This window comes from Myotis davidii, unplaced genomic scaffold (genome assembly GCF_000327345.1).
Source record: "Myotis davidii unplaced genomic scaffold, ASM32734v1 scaffold79, whole genome shotgun sequence".
NCBI lineage: Eukaryota > Metazoa > Chordata > Mammalia > Chiroptera > Vespertilionidae > Myotis > Myotis davidii.
In genome coordinates, this window is record NW_006294339.1 from 1959554 (window position 1) to 1977947 (window position 18394).

Consider the following 18394-nt stretch of genomic DNA (forward strand, 5'->3'; position numbering starts at 1 on the left):
CCATTGATTTCTAGAGAGTGGAGGGGAGGGGAAGAGAGAAACATCCGCATGAGACACAGAGATTGCCTCCCACATGCACCCCTACCAGGGCTGGGGAAGCTGCAACCGAGGTAGGAGGTACACACCCTTGACCGGGAATTGAACCCACAACCCATCAGTCCGCAGGTGCACACCACCAGCTAGGGCAGGTCTCAGTTCTTAATAGCTGTCGGTAGTCTGATTTTAAAGTGTATTGGAGCCCTGGCTGGTATGTGGCTTGGTTGCGTGTTGTTCCGTGCACTGATTCGGTTCCTGGTCAGGACATATACCCAGGTTGCAGGTTTGATCATGTTGGGATGCGTACGGGAGGCAACCGATCGATGTTTCTCTTCCTCTCTTAAAAGTCAATAAAAAATATTTTTAAATGTATAGGAAAACTTTACTGATACTAGGTATTTTATCCCTTACATTAGTCTCTTCCATAATGAAATAGCTGTAAATATTTATCTATAAAAGACGATTTTTAAAAACCCAACCTCAGTTATCTCAGTAAACCCAACCACAATACCATTTTTCACCTTAAAAAGACTATTTCATTAATATCAAATATCCAGTGTTCAAATTTCCGTAATGTCAATTTAAAATTTTTTGAATCATGATCCAGATGGGATCCAAACATTTCATTGAGCCTCTTAACTCTCCTTTAACCTATATAGCTTCATGCTCCATCTGTATCTTGTTTTATTGAAGCAACCAGATCCCTTCCCCTGGACTTTTCTCTGAATATTGCTGATTGGACTCCCACTGTATTTTTTAACATGTTTCTCTATTTTCATTTTTATTTAGTGATTTGAGAGAGAGGAAGGGGGAGAGAGACAATTTGTTGTTCCACTTAGTTATGCATTCTTTGGTTGCAATATGCCCTGAGTGGGGATTGAACCTGCAACCTTGGCATATTGGGACAGTACTCTAACCAACTGAGCTATAAGGCCAGGGTTATATTTTCTTATTTCCTATGAATTGGTAGTTTTATCTACAGAGTCAATTCAGTTAGATTTTGGGGCAATACCTTACACAGGGTGTTAGTGTTTTAAAAATTGGGCTCTGGCCGGGTGGCTCAGTCAGTCTGGAGCGTCATCCCGTACACCAAAAGGTGTGGGTTCCATGCCTGGTCAGGGCACACTTCTAGGTTATGGTTTTGATCCCGTCGGGACACGTATAGGAGGTGGCTGATTGACGTTTCTCTCTTGCATCAATGTTTCTGTCTCTCTCTGAAAATCAATAAAAACATATCCTCAGGTGAGGATTTAAAAAAAAGTAATTGAAAAGAGTTCACACGTTTAGAAGTCCCTATAAAATAATAATTGCATTTTGTTATATATTTATTGAAGACAATCATTTACAGTTTATAAAAAAAATATTGGCCTTCTATACACAAAAATTTCCTGATAATGGTAATGAAAACCAGCTACTCCCACCCCCCTAGTGTCCACACCAATATTCAATCTAGATTGGTTTAATCTTGAAGTGTAATCCAATAAGACTGAAGACCAAACACTTCAGGTCCTGGACAAGATAATAAAATACTCGTAAGCCTTCTGGGTCCCTAAAATGCAAAAGGAAAAAAATGTTTAAAAAGCAGAGACAACTGGCAAGATAATACCACTTAACGCAAATTATGTACCAAGGCGTTACTCATAAAGGTATTTACAGAATTAAAACTTCGAAAACAGTTCAAAAAGGGAGGAAAAGGCTACATGCTACATATTAAAACGGAATATGAGGTCATTTAAAATGTTAAGGTTTTAAAAATTAGGGAAATGTTTATATTAAGTGAAAAAAATAATTCAAATAACATTATTGGTCTAAATATTTTTCGGTGCCTTTAAAAACTATATTTTTTAATGCTCAGAAAAAAGATAAGAAATACTTTAAGCCAGTGGTCGCCAACTGGTGGTCCTCAGATCACTGGTGGTCCATGAGGTCCAAAAGGTTGGGGACCACTGCTTTAAGCCCAGCTGGCATGGCTCAGTGGTTGAACATCGACCTATGAACCAGAAGGTCACGGGTTCAATTTCCAGTCAGGGCACATGCCTAGGTTGCCGGCTCCATGCCCAGTGTACGACTTGTAGGAGGCAGCCAAACATTGATTCTCTCATCATTGATGTTTCTATCTCTCTCTCTCCCTCTTCCTTCCTCTCTGAAATCCATAAAAATATATTAAAAAAATACTTTACAGTATTAATGGTTGTCTAATTGACAGGTTTATGGGTGATTTTCCCCTTACATTTTTAGGTTTCCTTTATTTTCCATAATGAGCATGTATAAGTTTCAGAATTAGGAAAACTTTTCTTAAGAAGTAGTACTAGTCAGGATCAAGAAGTTGAAGGTTACTACAGCATAACTGGCTTAGAGACTGTCCAAAGGAAGTCCCCCCGCCTGTGGACATTATGCCCACCATGTACTAAAAGTGAGCCATGTCTAATCCCAAATGCCCAAAACACAGGAGCCAAAGAGATTTTCAAATTTTGAGGACTCTGCAGCATACTTTTTTTTTACACTTTTTTTTTCGCAGCATACTTTATAATTTGCCCTCCTGATATGAATTTTTAAATTTATATTCCAAATAATTTCAAGTTCCACCCAAATCAGACTTTAAAATGTGCTAGTCTGAATGACTAACATCAAGGAAGGTAGTTAGACTTAACGACTCTACAGTTTATCTTAAGCACTTTTATTGGCATATTTCATTTTTCTGTTCTGACAGATTCTTACCCACACTAGCTGCTCCAATGGCATTACTGTGTGTGTCACTGAGAAGCTCTTATTAGTAACTAGAGGCTCGATGCACAAAATTCGTGCAAGGGACTCAGCCCTTGCAGCCCCGGCTTTGTCCGAAGGTCATTTGGCTGCCCAGTCTAATTAGCATATTATACTTCCAGATGAAGCCGTCATGACGGGGGTGATCAGGCAGGCAGAGGGATTGGGGCAATCAGGCAGACAAGCAGAGTGGTTAGGAGCCAGCGGTCCCAGATTGTGAGAGGGTGCAGGCCGGGCTGAGGGGACCCCCCCCTCGTGCACAAATTTTGTGCACCGAGCCTCTAGTTACAGATAACTGGACAAAGGTCAAAAGCAATAGAAGCAAGTCCTGAAAATAATTTAGAGCCTCTCTCCATCTGTACATGATCTTACCATATGGTCCCAATTTGTTTAAAGGTTTTATATCAATCTACTGCAAAACAGACACATCTGGACATACAGATCATGTACACTTACTTGGATTGATTGACATCAATGAGGGAACCAATTTTTGATGTTGTGAAAGAAATGTGTTCATCTCCAATGACGATTTCAAGCTCCTGGAAACATTTAAAAATGTTTAAAATCAAGCCAAATTGGATTGTTCATTAAGTACACAGGAGGTTCATCTGCCAAATCACACAAACTCTATCTACTACACATAAACAAGACCAATTCCCTCTGAGCAGTAAATTGTGCTAGGTACTAGAAGCAAAGAGATAAATACTCGCTTGAGTAGCTCATACTTTTAGAGGAAGTTGTGTCGGTAATTTGAAAGAAATTACATAATTGTTTTGTATATGTGTTTTTGTTGTTAACAGTGTAGAGTAACATGTATGTTTTATAAATACCAAGAATCTTAACTTTTCTGGGCAACATGGGACAATTTTGGACAATGATAAATGCTATGAAGACGATCAAACATCTTTTTTTAAATGACAGGGAGAGGTGTTTTCTTTATTTGGATTCTGTCCTTTAATAATTTTCAGAGGAAAGCCTTGCAGTGGCATCTAGCTCAGTAGAGACACTGCTCAAAGATTTGTAAAAATGGCAGGTTTGCAGACCTTGGGTAATGTACATCAAATTCAGCAAGCCAAGGAGTGAATTTTTTATGATGGAGTTCTTACTATTCACTGGTTCTGGGCCAGTTTTCCATAGCCTCCAAATGGGGAGAGGTGTTTTAGATGTGATGGACAGACAAGATATCACTGAAAAAGTGACATATGAAGGCTTTAATAATAAAGTTTTAGAAAAAATATTTCAGGAAGCATGTAGCAAATACAAAAGGTCCTAAACTAAGAACAACAGGTATGTCTAAAGGACAGAAATAAGACCAGTGAGGTCTGAACACAGCCAGAGATTATAAGATAAGGTGGGAGTTTGGATTTTATTTTAAATGCAGTGGAAAGCTACTAGAGCAAGCATGTCAAACTCAAAGGCTAACACGGGCCACATAAACGAGGGTTAAGTTTATATGGACCGCAAAAAGACAAAAGCTTCAATTTTCATAGAAATGTAGGTTTATTTCGACAGAGACATGCTGAATACAAAGGGCTGAAATAAATGAGTAATCATTAACATAAAATAATAGAACATTTTAATAAATTAATGTTTTTTCTTGGACATTAACCTAGCAGACATTGAATAACTGCACAAATTAATAAACGTAATGCAAATAAACCTATTTTTCTTGTTCTCCAAAAGTGAAATATTTCCTGTTGCGCACACCAAACAAGTCAGTCCAAGACTAATGATGTGACAATTGGCTGCTAAAATATTCGCTGCTAGTATTAGTGGAGAGAAATGGTACGCCTGTGCTTAAGGGAAAGGAATGCAACATGATTATAGTAATCAGTCATTAGCGAATGTTGTAGCTCGTTATTAAAAATTATGGATAACAGGATATTGTAAAAATTAAGTTATAAAATTTTTATTAAAACGTTTCTTACATACCGCTATATTGACTGGGCCACAAAAATATTCGTTGTGGACCGAGAGTTTGACATGCTTGTACCAGAGAGTTTAAAATTAGTGAAATACAGTAAGCCCTTACTTAAATTGTTGGTTGGTTCTGTGACTTTAAGCAAAGCGATAGAGTATAACAACCAACTTTATCATAGGCTGATAGAAATAACAGTTAAATTCATATGGCATCTCATCACATTATAAGGAAGCCACATTAAATAGAATGATGTTATTTGAGTGCCTGCTATACATAAACAAATTTACATTTTACAAGATTACTCTGGCTTCAGGTTGGAAAATGGGCTGCACAGGATAAGAGAAACAAAAAAATCAATTAGAAGTCGGGATTAGGAAAGAAGTAGATGAGGTTAGTTGCTTGCATGATTTTCCTTCCATTAGACTGTCAGACTATTGAAATAACTGTTCTATTTATCTTTGTATCTTCACAGTGCTTTGTCTATAGTAATAAGTAAGGTGGGCAGCAAAACCCTGAGAAGAGGGAGAGGGAAGGTCACAAGAAGAAACTCAGGGCTGGACTCCTGGTGGTCAGCAGCACTTCTTGCTCTCTCTCTTCCTCCCTGTGGGTTCAATGCTTCCTTAGATCAAGGTGCTCGTAATGTGCCCGTGTAGGGCTCCATATGCACGCGTGCACGCACACAAGTGGAGGATTCAATGTCCTATGGAGAGTAGTCAACTTACATTATTTATAAGATTTCTGCACTGGGAATAGCTGCTAAAACACTCACCTGCCGGCCCACTCGGTCCGGGGGAGGCCACAAAGCATCATCCTCTTTGGTAATTTCACTGTCATCAATTATTCTCTTCAGTTCCTCCATCACACTCTTATGTACATAAGCCTGAAAGTTAAAAAACAGAATTTAAGTTGTATTCCTAAGCAGCATTCTGCCTCAGATAGTGATTAAAGATAAAAAAAAAAAGACTGCTCCTGAAAACTCATTTCTGGCACCTCTGCAAATGGGAAGACATTCAGGCTTGACCTCAGCATGCTGAAGAGGGCAGGGTCAGAAGTGCCCAATGATTACACCTCCATACCCCATATGGTGTTTCTACTTCTTGGCACATCCTATTCACATGGACCTTTCCTTACCCACACATCTAACTCACACCTAGACCGAAAATAGATCTCTGTGTAACCCTGGCTATTCTTAACTAGATGACATGCTTCTGAAAAGCAGAGACATGTCTTTTAAATACACTCTACATATCCTATCTAATAATAGACAAAGATGCAAATTGACCATACCTTCGCTACACCCACCACTGGCTAATCAGAGCGATATGCAAATTCACAAAGATGGTGGCTAATTTGCATATACCGGCTGGGAGCGAAGACTGAAGACACCGTAGAAGGAAGCCAAGCAACGGAGCCGGAGCCGAGGTAGCGGAGACGGGCGGGAGAGAAGCGGCAGAGAAGGGTGGGGTAGGAGCGGCAGAGACTGGCGATGGGCGGGGTAGGACAGGCAGAGATGTGAGCGAAGCCCTATTCTTGCAGGAATCTTCCTGCAAACGGGCCTCTACTTAGTTTATATTAAAAAAAAAAAAAAGCTCCTCCAGCGTGGCTCCGTGATTGACCTAAGAACCAGGAGTCCCAGTTCGATTCTTGGTCAGGGCACATGCCTAGGTTGCGGGCTTGGTCCCCAGTGTGGGACATGCAGGAGGCAGCCAAACAATGATTCTCTCTCATCATTGATGTTTTTTTTCTCTCTCTCCCTTCCTCTCTGAAATCAATAAAAATATCTATTTTTTTAAAAAGGATGCTGACATCTGTAGGTAAGCATAAAACTGATCGCTAATCCTATATAATAGAAGGCCAGCGACCATAAGCATAACAACCAGAATGACCGCTCAACCAGTCACCATAAGGTGTATTGACCACCTCTCGGTCCTGCCCTCCCCCTGCGAACTGAGGTGCACGGCAGTGGGGCAGGACTGGCGAGTGGGTTGAACAGCCGACCTCTTGGTCCCTCCCCACAGCCCACAGGCTCCAGGGAACCAGAGCCATGCTGTGATCAAGGAACCACGGGGAACCAGGGGGTGGCGGCGGAGTGGGACTGGGGACTGGTGAGCAGGCAGAAGATGGCCCTGATTGCAGGCTAGGCCTAGGGACCCTACCCACGCACGATTTTGTGTGCTGGGCCTCTAGTTAAATATAACAGTATGAAAATATACTGATTGTTAAGATAGTTTCAAATGTTAACAAAGTGGCTAAAAAGGAAGTGTAGCTTTGATGAAGCCTTAATGGTGTGGTAGAAATCACACCAAAATGGAGCACACGACAGAGGCAGGAATAGGTTTGAATTCCTGTTCTATCCCTTACTGGCAGGGGTGACTTTGAACAAGTTCAATAAATCATATCTGGGCTTTCACAGTCTTATCTGTAAAGGGTATCTAATATCATCCATTACCCAGGCTTATAATCAGGATCAAATGAGATCATGTGTGTAAAGTATCTAGTGTCATGCCTGGCATCTAACAAGCATTCAATAAGGTTAACCATTTTTCCATGCTCTCCCATTCAAATGCAAATTAGAGCTGGACTGAGTGCTGTGTCCAGGGAGTATACCAAATACTCTGAGTGGGGACGAGCTCTTATTGGTTTTTATTGCAGATGAAGAACCGGAATTTATCAAGTTCAGCTGGGAAACTTGCCCAAGGCCATATAGTTAGCAAGCAGCAGGTTCAGGGTTCAAGCCAAGATCTGCAAGACCTCACGTGAGAGCCAATAACTGATTCAGTGCTGTGAAAGAAAATATAAACTAAAAGATTTGAGAAAAACATTAGAAGCTGTCTACAGACATGTTTATACTTTCCTCTTCTTTATCTTTCATTACTACTCCCAGAAAGAACAAAAAATGACAAAAGGCTAAACTGTAGTGAATGAGAAAGTCTCTCAGAAGGCTCATTACCTCTTTTCTGATCATGACATCATTCTTGTAATTGCTGTTGTTGGCATACCTCAATTTCCCTGTGAGGGGGGAAAAATCAATATGTAATAAAAACATATGACTAAATCATCATTAGCCTACTAAGACTGTCAGTTGCTTAAAACGTATTCTAACTTTTTAAATGTTTACACCTTCAGTGTCTCAACAATACATTTTTTCAGTTCTTCACTTTAGGCTATTAAATAGCCTCACAGCCAAAACTATAGCTGATGCTGAATTACAGATCTTGCAAAAGGTAGCTCAGGTAGGACAAAAGAACTCAGGTAGAATCATATTTCTGCAGGTTAATGTCCTAAGCTGAAAACAGGGATAGTAATTGGTAACTTACCTGCACAAGAGGCCTGCTGAGGCTATAATGAGTTATGAAAGCCTTTGAAAAATATAATTTACATACATTATCATGTGACTGTGTGATATTCTGACATATTCCTGTGACAGAAAAGTTGTGGTTTCAGCCCTGGACAGTACGGCTCAGTTGGTTGGAATGTTGTCCCGTGAATTGAAGGGTTTCGTGTTTGATCCCTAGTCAGGGTGGGTACGTGGCAACCAATAGATTTTCTCTCTCACATCAATGAACATATCCCGGGTGAACATTGAAAAAAAAAGTTGTAGTTTTATTACTTAACACATTTAGTACACAAGTCTCTGTGTATATACGCATTCAACAGGCTAATCTGGGTATATGGTGGGTACGAAAAGATAAAAGGCAAATTAAATGATGCCTCACTGTACTCTCTACCTCAAGACTCTTTCCTTTCAGTTCATTCTCCACACAGTGGACAAAGTGATGTATAACAGCAAGATCTGATCAGTTTACTCTAATACGGACAATGGCTTCCCCCTGCCTTCTTGGCCACGGTAAAATCCAAATTCAACATGGCACACTGCTAAACTGAGCCTCTGCCTGCCTCTCCAGGCTCCCTCCTGCAAGAGCTCTCTCTCACATCAGGCTATGTACTTGGTTTCTGTCTGAAACGTCCCATGCACTTTGTGGTTTTCAGCCTCTTTGCCATTAAGGCTGTCCAAAATGCATTCTTAACTCGTCTGCCTACACAACTCCTCGTCACTGAAAACTCGCATCCCCCTTCCCTCATGTTTTGCCGGGAAATCTCTGAACCCTCAGCTAGATTAGGTGCCTTCTTTCTGTTCTGAGTCTCTCTGCTCCTTTCTCCCACAGCCCCTAATACACTCTCTCGTCACTGTTTACAAACCTATTTCCTTCACACATGCAGCTTGTCAGATTCACCTCTGTGCCCCCATGTAATAGGAGATTTCTATCATCTTTGACTCCTTTTCCTCACCACCCGTTCGCTCCCTAAATCCTATAACTGACAGTCATATTGGTTCTGCCTTGAACAGTACCCTAAGTTCTTCTCTCCACTTTCACCCTAGCCCCTACCAGCACCCCTTCTGTCTGGACAATTGTTAATGTCTCCTAATAAGAGGCCCTGTTTCCACTTTTGCTCATTCTGTACCCGATCACTAAAATACTTTTTCAAGAACAGATCACACCTCTTCTCTGCTTAAAACTTTCCCACTGCTTCCTGCTGTACTTAGAATAAAATCCAAACTCTTCACCATGGCCTATAAAGACCTACATGTTGTGGCCACGGCCTACCTATCCCATATTATCTCCTACTTTTCTCCCCAGCCACACGGGCACCTGGAATAGGCCTCGCTCACCCCGCCCTGTGGCCCCGACACCTGTTGCTCCCTCGGACTAGATGTTCTTTTGGGGCGTCACAGGCTGGCTCCTTGTCAATCAAGGTTCAGTTCAAATATCCCCTTTTCAGAGAGCTCCCCAACGGTCGCCCTATTTAAAACCAGCCCGTCATTTTGTTTATTTCCGACCACTCATCACGGTCTGGAATCCCTTTGATGACTTCTCTCCCAGCCCTAGAATAAAAGCTCCCTGCGAAAGAAAGCTTGCCTATCGTCCGCGCCCGCATCCCAGGTAGTGAAACGGCGCCCGGTGCAGAGCGGGCGTGCGCTCAGCGCCTGCGGAAGCATCCGGTGAAAATGTCACAACAGAAGACCGCCCTGGACAGACAGAGCCCATGGGGCGGACACAGGCGTGCTTCTCCTAGAGCCCTGCCTTCCTCCTCCAGCTGCCCGCACGTTCCCGGCCCCCGGCCGCCCCAGGCGTCGTCCCCGCGCCCGGGGCCGCTCTCACCATCCGGTCGGAACTCAAATTCCAGGAATTCGTGGCCGAACTTGCCCTTGTGACCCACGTAGTAACGCAGATAAAAGTCACTCTCCATGGCTCGCGAAAGGCCACTCAGACAGAACTTGAACAGCGGTCCGTAGCGCTGTCCGCGCCCGGCAGTGACGTTTAGAGGCGCGCGGAAGTGACGTAAGGCAACGCCGTTGCGCGTAGCTCCTCTCGCGCCACCGCCCGGAGGTGGGGACGAGGCTGCCCCGCCCCTCTCGGCGGAAACGACGCCCCTTTCGCTCGGGGGCGGAGTCAGCGCAGCCCCGCCCCCTCCGCCGAAGCAATTGCCATGTGGGGATAAAGGGTACACATTGCGGGAGCACGGAACACTATGGAAGCACCCGGAGCGGCTCCTGACCCAGGCCCTGAAGGAAGTGCTCCAGAGAGCGGGCCCAGACTGTGTGGTTAGAACACAGAACGAGGTGGTGACTATAGTAACAAGTTGGAAAAGGGACAGACACTAAGCCGCGAAGTTCTTTACAAGACGTATTAAGGAGTTCAGGCTAAAACCCAAGGGCATTGGATTTTAATGCAAGGGAAGCAGATGAAGAACTTTAAGCAGGTGACATGACCTATTGCATTTTTGAAAGATCATTCTGGTGACAATGTTGCAGATTGGATTGGAAAATGCAAAGATTAGCCCTGCTGGTGTGGCTCAGTGGTTGAGCATCGACCTATGAGCCAGGAGATCACGGTTCGATTCTCGGTCAGGCCACATGCCTGGGTTTTGGGCTCGATGTGCAGGAGGGAGCTGATCAATAATTCTCTTTCATCATTGATGTTTCTCTAAGATTCAATAAAAACAATTTTTTTAATGTGGACGGTTTGAGATGGAATATCATAATTTAAAGGGTGGACAAAGGAGATTAAGATGTAGCCAGAGGGGATGGGGGGAAACCAGGTGTATGGTGTCATGCAGACCAAAATAAGAGTATCCCAAGAAAGGAGTACCAACAATGTTAAATACCCCTTCCAAGGTCAAGGAAGACAGGACTAAAAGTATTTACAAGGTTTATAATCAGGGAGGTCCTGGTGACCTTGGTAAAAGCTACCTCAGTGGCATGGTCACAAGTGAGGAGCAGGGCAGACGAATTGGGATACACGTGGGCCAAATTTGTGGTGGAAGCAGGGGTGACCTAAGCCTATGTGTTAGGTCTGGGTGTGAGAATAGAGAATGCTTGCTGGAGTACTCAAGGACAAACGAGTTGCCAGATGGAGGCAGAGAAGGAAAATCTAGAGAGAGAAGGCCACATGCACATGAGCACTACATGTGCTGCATGTACTTCGGGGACGTTAGACATAACTGTGTGACTTTGGGCAGTTCCTTCACCCATTTCCTCCTCAATAAAACGGGGATTATAATATTGACAGTATTTACCTCACACGATTGTTGATGAAGATCAAGGTAATTTATGTGGAATACTGGTACACATTAGGGATGCAGTCAATGACCATTCACACTCCCCTCATTAAAGCATCACAATGAAACAATACTTCCAGATTTTTAAAAAGGAATTTAATCTTTCTCTAGAAACAGTGCACTGATTTTACAAATGTCCACATTTGCTTTTTAGTTCACCAAGATGATGCCAGTACAACTAGTGAGACGTAGCACACCACCCGTTGCCTCTGGAAGAGGCCAGACTGCAAGGGGGACTGAGGACAGAAGACAATGGAATTTGGAATAAGATAAAGAGAGCAGGGATGGTTAGTGTGACCCAACATTCTAACATGCCTGTTACATCAAACATCAAATATGGTAATTTGGGGACCTGTGTGTGTGGGAGGGAGACAAACAGGGAAAATTCGTTTGGGTACAATGTGATGGAGTTTGCGAACCAGTACTTTACCCCCAAATTAACAACAGCTTGTATAGAACAAAATGCTATTTTAAAACACATGGTTTGTACAGGTATTTGTTTTCTCTTGTAATTTTTGTAAAAAAGTATCAAAACCTTCATGTCTTTAAATATATATACATATACAGGTGGCTCTTTTAAAATTATTTTTTATAGCACAAAGTGTTTGCAAATACAGAGGGTTTCTGCTGATTCCTGACTATGCACATGGTGCATAGCCTGAATAGGGATTCCTGATTTCTTTTATTGACTGGAAATCTGAAGCTGTAATTCCTCCACCTCTAAGTTCTCCATATCCTGAAAATCCCCAATACCCTAAAAATACCATGTAAAAAGACTCCAATACCTTATCTTCATGCATTGATGGGAAAGGAGATCATTTACTCTGAGCCGGTTAACTGCTAACCATTTCTATTCTGTGAAATGAGTGTATGGCTGACGTTAGGGAGTGAAGTGGGGAGGCTCGCATTCCTGTGCCCTCTCCCCATTCCCACCAGCGCCAGACTGGACAGTTCTTGGGGTCCCCTCTGCAAACTCCACGTCTTCAAAACTCCCAGTTTTCTTTCTCTCTGTGGAAGAAATCTCAGAGGCTCTTGGCAACATGGAATGCTTCTGTGAAAATCCCACTGCCCTTATGTTAGTTTTCATAGACCATATCACAAAACTTCAACTCGAATATATGAAAAATAGTCACTGTGTCTCTTTGGCCACCGGAAAGCTTGAGGCTCAAGACTGTCATGTCTGCAAGTGCTGGCAACACATCCCGATGAATTTCCCGTGCACTTGGTGCCTCGCACACAGTGAATGACCAAGGAATGTTTGCTTAATTAAATCAGAAGTTAAATAGGAGTATTCTATAAAGTGCTTATGTTGAACCTGTCTTTCCATTCAGCTCATTGCTTGCTACGTCCCCCTTGAGCTTTTTGCTCGTTGTAATGAATTACATGCAGTTCATGAAAGTCCCCATGCCGTTTCATGCCTCTGTGTCTTAGTTGTGTTTCTTCTGCCTGAAGCAGCCTGACATCCCTACTTAGTTTTTAAGACTTAAGGTCACTTCTCCTGTGGTGGCTTTCTTGACCCCATTATCTCCTTCGGTAGAAATGACCACTTAGTATCATAACATTATTCTGAAAAGAATCTATTCTTTTTTTTTTGTTTCCACGTCTTCCTCTACTGCCACTGTGAGTGCCATAGGGACAGAAAATGTTTGACTGACCTATACTTCTGCAGTGCCCAACACTTAGCTGATACCTAGCAAATGGGTTCAGTGAATGCATATATTGCAGTCGCAAAGAGAGAATTGGAGGGATCCAGTGTTTATTGCCATAAATTTAAATCCAATCTCATCCTGAGGTTACAGGTTATCTCCATCTATTGTGAAAATAATCATGCCATCAAAAGTAAATAAATGAAATTTTAGTTTTCCCTGTTTCTGGAAGGCCATTTCTGCCAGTGCCTTCATAATCCCGTTGGAAAGAAAGGTGGCAGGTTTGGTGCAATGTTCAGGCAGTGCGAAGTAGTCAACTGGAGAAGAAAAGGGAGGAAAAGGACCGCAGCGTTTCTTTTAAATAGAGAAAAATTGTCTGATACACCTTCTGCCCTCTTGGTGTTGTTTCTAAGCGTCCTCCAGCTCTGCGTATAGTCCAATGACTCTCTGACCTGTTCCTGACTGTTGGTATATGACGGCATCAGGGCAAAAAGCAACAGAAATGCAACTAAACCTCAGAATGAGACTTACAGCCTTCAGGGCTAGAGGATGGACTTGAGTATTCAGATTTCATCTACTTTACTACCATCCAACACGTGAATATTCCACAATTTGGTTTTTTGTAGGCTGTTCCCATAGCTGCCTCTTTCAAACTGCAGTTGCAGCATATTCAGAAAACATGGGTATCTCTGAGAAAGTTGTGTTTCATCTTCCTTTTGAGATATCGGGCTGAATCATCCTGATCCCATTCATTATTTTTTCTGTGAAGGCCAGGATCTGACTGAAAGTTTAGATATTATGCATTAGACACTATTATAATTTCCCCGGGAAATTCTATTTCTTTGGAGGCAGGTTAAAGAAAAAGTTGCTTGTTTTTGTGTAAATTTCAATGACTTTTCACTTCCATAATTTTTCTTCAGTCAAAAATTATTTTACTTTTTATTCTTGAAAGAATAGTAGTAAGTGACTAAGCTCCATAGGAGTTGGCCGGATGTTTTTAAAATTCTATTTGGTAACGGTCATTCTAAGTCAATGCATCTTTCCCTCTTACCGGACGTTTCAGGACTATCGGCACATACGTATCATGAGGAAATTGCTTGTTTATGCAAAGCATAGTGCCCAGGCTCCAGAATACGGTTGTTTCCCCAGAATCTAGCAGATCATGAGTGACGGAGAGAAAGAAAGGTCCTAGGAACAGGGTGACAGAACTCCAGAATGCCTGTCTGGAAATTCAAAGGGTAGCAATGGGTGAGACATCCAAGGTTCACTGAGTTGGGGGCAACTTGGAAGTAGGGGAGAGGAATTTGCTTACATGGGCCAAGTTCCAGGTATGCTGAGGTGAGGTACATGTCCTCTGCCCCTACTGAAGCCAAACACGCTGTGTCACGTCTTGTGCCTGGTTGTCCAGTGGGAGTACAGTGTGGAACAGCAGAGTTAAGGAAAGACCTTGGACGATAGAGCCAGCGGGGACTGCATTCCTTCTGGGACTATTGGATTATGTTTTCAATGGTAGACTCCACAAAGAGAGATGAACACTTCTCCCCGCCTCCCCAAGGCCCAGGAGAGGCACAGGAAGTGTCCATGGTGAAACAAAGCTGTACATAGACCTAGAGTTCTTCCTTTTATTTACAAAGCAGTAAACCAAACTTCTGTGTGAACATATATCCAGTGTCCTATAATATTGCGTATGCCATTTCCCCCTCAAATAGGACTTTAGGTTTGTCCACCTTTACTGCCTTAAGCCCCACATTAGTTTCATCTATGCGAACACATGATGGCAACAAACCTAAGTATTACTCTTCCCCACCTAAAGGAAATGGGAGAGTAAGAGGAAGGGAGAGATGGAGATGTAACAAAACCTATTCCACCATCTTTATCCTCATCCATAGTGCATCCCAGGGGTTCTGTGCCTAAGCCAGTCCCTAGAGTAAACCTGGGCTGTTCTGGAAACATCTTCACTTAGCTCTCTATCAGTAAGGAATGCAACCTTAATGAATTCAACCCAAGTGTCCTGAAGGAAAATGAAGTTGCTCAAAATGCTGAACTTTAAAACAGGAGTAGCCAAGGTTCAGGCATGTTCTCACCTGAGCTCACGAGGACTTCTGGCACCGTGTAAAGTCTGTACGCTGGCCTTAGCCCCGTAAGAGAAAGCCCAGGGGGGAGTCCCAGCAGCCTGAAGGGCTTTGCCCGAGTCGGGTCCCAGGAATAGCCAGAGCTGGGGAGGTTCTGCCTCTGCCGCTACATGTGTGCACACACCATGGTATCTGTTCTCTGAGCCAGGGTTCCAAAGGTGAATTCTCTGAAAACTCCAGATGCCCTCTGTGGACTGGCTTAAAATATATCTATCGTCATGTACTTGAACAACCGCCATAGGTGCGCCTCTTCTCTAGAGTTTTCTCTTGCACACACATGCAGACAAACACAATGCACACAGAGTCTGTGTGGTGGGCCAATCATACCAAAAATAAATACTCTCATGTCTCTAAATGATTCATAGAACTAATCTTATTTATGAAGTTTGTTAATAAATAATCTAAATTGGGGAGGGAGTTGAGGTGCTTATCTTTCTTTTCTTTTTTATGTTGATGGATAGCCACAAAGCATAATCATTTTATTTACAAAAAAAACCCCCAAAACTCCAAAACCTAAAAAAGCCCCCCCGAAATCAAATATTCTCTCTGTAAATATAGTTTTTAAATGATGAGTAAGCTACTGTACCATCGGCCCCATTTGGTTATGTACATCATGTTAGTCACTCAGCAGTAGCCATTCCATGAATTCCTCATGGGTAGTGCAACCAGTTAAAAAGTGTATAAAACATTATACATATAAAAACTCTCACATCCTTTGGATGTCTGCAGTTCATCATAACTTTGTGGTTACCTTTCTGCAACATAAATTAAAATTACACACGCACACACAGACACGCGCACACTCACTCAGGCCCATACAGAAATCCTTCCATCCAGGCATACACCATCCAGAGAGTGTAGTGCATGGAACTGAATTCCGTGAGGCATGAAGGGAGTGGTCCCATCCTTACGGCAGTCCATCATCTTCAAGGCTTAATGCCACTCGCTGGGGAGACACAAAGAGATCATCGTTAGAACCATAGGAATTATTTGCTGAGTCTGCCTAAGGGCCAGGCATCCTATTACTAGTACTTTACAGGCATTGACTCATAGAATCTCCAAGCTACCCCACAAGACAGGCTTCTCATATTTATTTTACAGATGAGCAAATTGAGACTTAATGAGCTTAAACATCTGTCCTGGATCGCGTGGCAAGTGGGTGAACTAAAATTTGAAGCCAAGTCTCTGTGAACCCAGAGCTTTAGCCTTTTCCATTATCCTGCTCTGCCTCTTTGTCAAGGAGGGCTGCAGAGATCTAAACTCTCTCAAGCCTTTCTTAGAGGATTTTAGGTTTGCATATGTTTTGGGTTCGTTTTGGCATATGTTTAACCCCAGGTCATCAGCTGCGTGGCTCTAGCATGTTAGTCTCAGCTAGGAAGGCAATCTGCTGCATCCCTCCCAACTGAGTACACAGAACTGGAAGGCAATGCAGGTCAATGAAACTCAGGACCTCTTTCCTTCACCCCTACTTCCTAGCCATTAGCTGCTAGACTTCCGTCTGTGACAAATGCCTGGCCACTGGATGGTGAACCTACCAATCCCAGAGCCGGCCTATTCCGTTGTGGACAGTGGGCTTAAATGCTCTCCTATCTTGACATGAAATCTGTTTCTTTATCTTCTGATGTTCCCTGATTCTCTCCTAGACTCAGATAGTTCTACACAGACAACACTTGAAATTTGCAGTGTTTGAGTTCCCTTCCTTTGGAATGTTTTCCTCTCTGGCTACATATCTAGCTTTCCCCCGCTGGTCCTGTTGTAATCCTGTTTCCCACTTATCCGTTTCCTGGATGCCCTCCTTTGGACAGACCCGTGTTTCACTATCTTCTCTGAGCTATGTGAATTTGGGCTAACCATTCACCTCTCAGAGCCTTGGTTTCATCATCTGTCAAATGAGAACAATAATAGGACCTGCCTCCTAGGGTTGTTGGGGAATCAAATGATATTGCATGCAGAGTGCTTAGTACATCACTAACACAAACGCGCGCGCGCGTGCGCCCGCGCGCACACACACACACACACACACACACACACGGTCCAGCGTATTCCAGATCAGCCTAACCAGCATGAAACACAACCAGGCTAGCATTTTCCATCTCTGGACATTCTACATACAATAAAAGGTAACCCCACTGCCTTTCAAATCATCTTGTGGTTATTTATAGTTTTGCATGGATGCCATGACCTTGCTCCACCAGCATAGATATTTGAGAGTATCTTTTTCTAAACCAGTTACCCTCCCACTCTCTCCAGGACAGATCTCCAGGCTGGGGGCAGGCCCCAAGGACTGCTAAGGGAGCTCCTGAGAAAGGGACAGGGGAGAGAACAGGTTGTTGAGAATATTGGCTTCCAGAGCATCAAGGCTATTTACCCCATGTCAGAGGGGAAAGAGCATGGGGTTTTGTGTACACACAGACTGGAGTTTGAATCCTGGTTCTACCACTTCCTAGTTGTGATCCTAGGTGTAATTTATTTTCTGAGTCTCAGTTTCCTCATCTGCAAAATGGGGATAATAATATCAACCTTATAAGGTTACTGTAAAGACTAGACAAGAAAATGTATGTAAAACACTGAGTGGTGTCTGACACTTAGTAGGACCTCACTAAATGTGATTTCCTCACTCTCCTACTCCATTTCTCTGCAACTGGCAGGAGGTTACTCCTCAGGTCTAGACTCCTCAGGAATAGCTGCTCCTGAATGGTTGTTTCCTTCTCTGGAAACAGTGTCACTTCCCATGTGCGGAAGGGGGATTATTGGTCCCATTTTATAAGTAAAAGCGAGCAGAGACGTGACTAAGATCACCGGTTGAGGAATAGTGAAACTGGGACTCATCTCCTCGCTCCAGGCTCATCACTTCTCCCACTGCGCCCTCTCTGACCTTTAAACATTGCTCCAACAACTGTTTGCTCGGATTGGCGGGGCTAAGGCTCCTCAGGCCACCTGCTAGCCCTCCTCACTTGCTCAGCCTCATTTCCCCGGTCTCCCCTTTGGGAACAACCTGCTTCAGCAGCAGTTCTGTCTGCCCTGCTCACCCTCAATCATTTCTTCCACATGCCATTTCCTCAGTCTGTACCTACCCCATCGTTTCTCTTGGCGCCAATACCGGGCACACAGGTGGCAGCCTTCCATGGCCAGAACGCCTTCTAGGCTCAGCTGCACCTGCCTGGGCTCACACCCTCACTCGTCAGCCCCTCGGACTCAGAGTGGCACTGCCCTACCTTGCACTTGACGACAGGCAGCTCGGAAAGAGGGTTCTTCGGGAGTTGGTGCAGCTGTGA

At 43.3% G+C, this 18394-nt stretch overlaps 1 protein-coding gene and 1 long non-coding RNA gene across 2 annotated transcripts; both read right to left on the reverse strand.

Moving 5' to 3' along the window:
- Positions 1 to 1332: 1332 nt before the first annotated feature.
- On the reverse strand, positions 1333 to 10071 carry MAGOH (mago homolog, exon junction complex core component). The gene is made up of 5 exons (XM_006768339.2): positions 9883 to 10071; positions 7671 to 7729; positions 5490 to 5600; positions 3256 to 3338; positions 1333 to 1585 (listed from the first exon to the last, which is right to left on the reverse strand). The coding sequence occupies exons 1-5, from the start codon at positions 9968 to 9970 to the stop codon at positions 1486 to 1488; spliced, it is 441 nt and encodes a 146-aa protein (XP_006768402.1). The 5' UTR covers positions 9971 to 10071; the 3' UTR covers positions 1333 to 1485.
- A 2712-nt stretch (positions 10072 to 12783) lies between these two features.
- On the reverse strand, positions 12784 to 17057 carry LOC107183867. The gene is made up of 2 exons (XR_001514673.1): positions 14300 to 17057; positions 12784 to 14210 (listed from the first exon to the last, which is right to left on the reverse strand). It is a non-coding gene; the product is annotated as an uncharacterized LOC107183867 (long non-coding RNA).
- Positions 17058 to 18394: the final 1337 nt, after the last annotated feature.

What these genes read in the sequence shown, in the direction of transcription:
- MAGOH (XM_006768339.2), bottom strand. Translation starts at nt 9,970, where the DNA reads ATGGAGAGTGACTTTTATCTGCGTTACTACGTGGGTCACAAGGGCAAG. An exon ending in ATTTGAGTTCCGACCGGATG is followed by an intron (nt 7,730 to 9,882) that starts GTGAGAGCGGCC and finishes CCCCCCTCACAG; the next exon opens with GGAAATTGAGGTATGCCAAC. An exon ending in CGGACCGAGTGGGCCGGCAG is followed by an intron (nt 3,339 to 5,489) that starts GTGAGTGTTTTA and finishes AAATGTTTCCAG; the next exon opens with GAGCTTGAAATCGTCATTGG.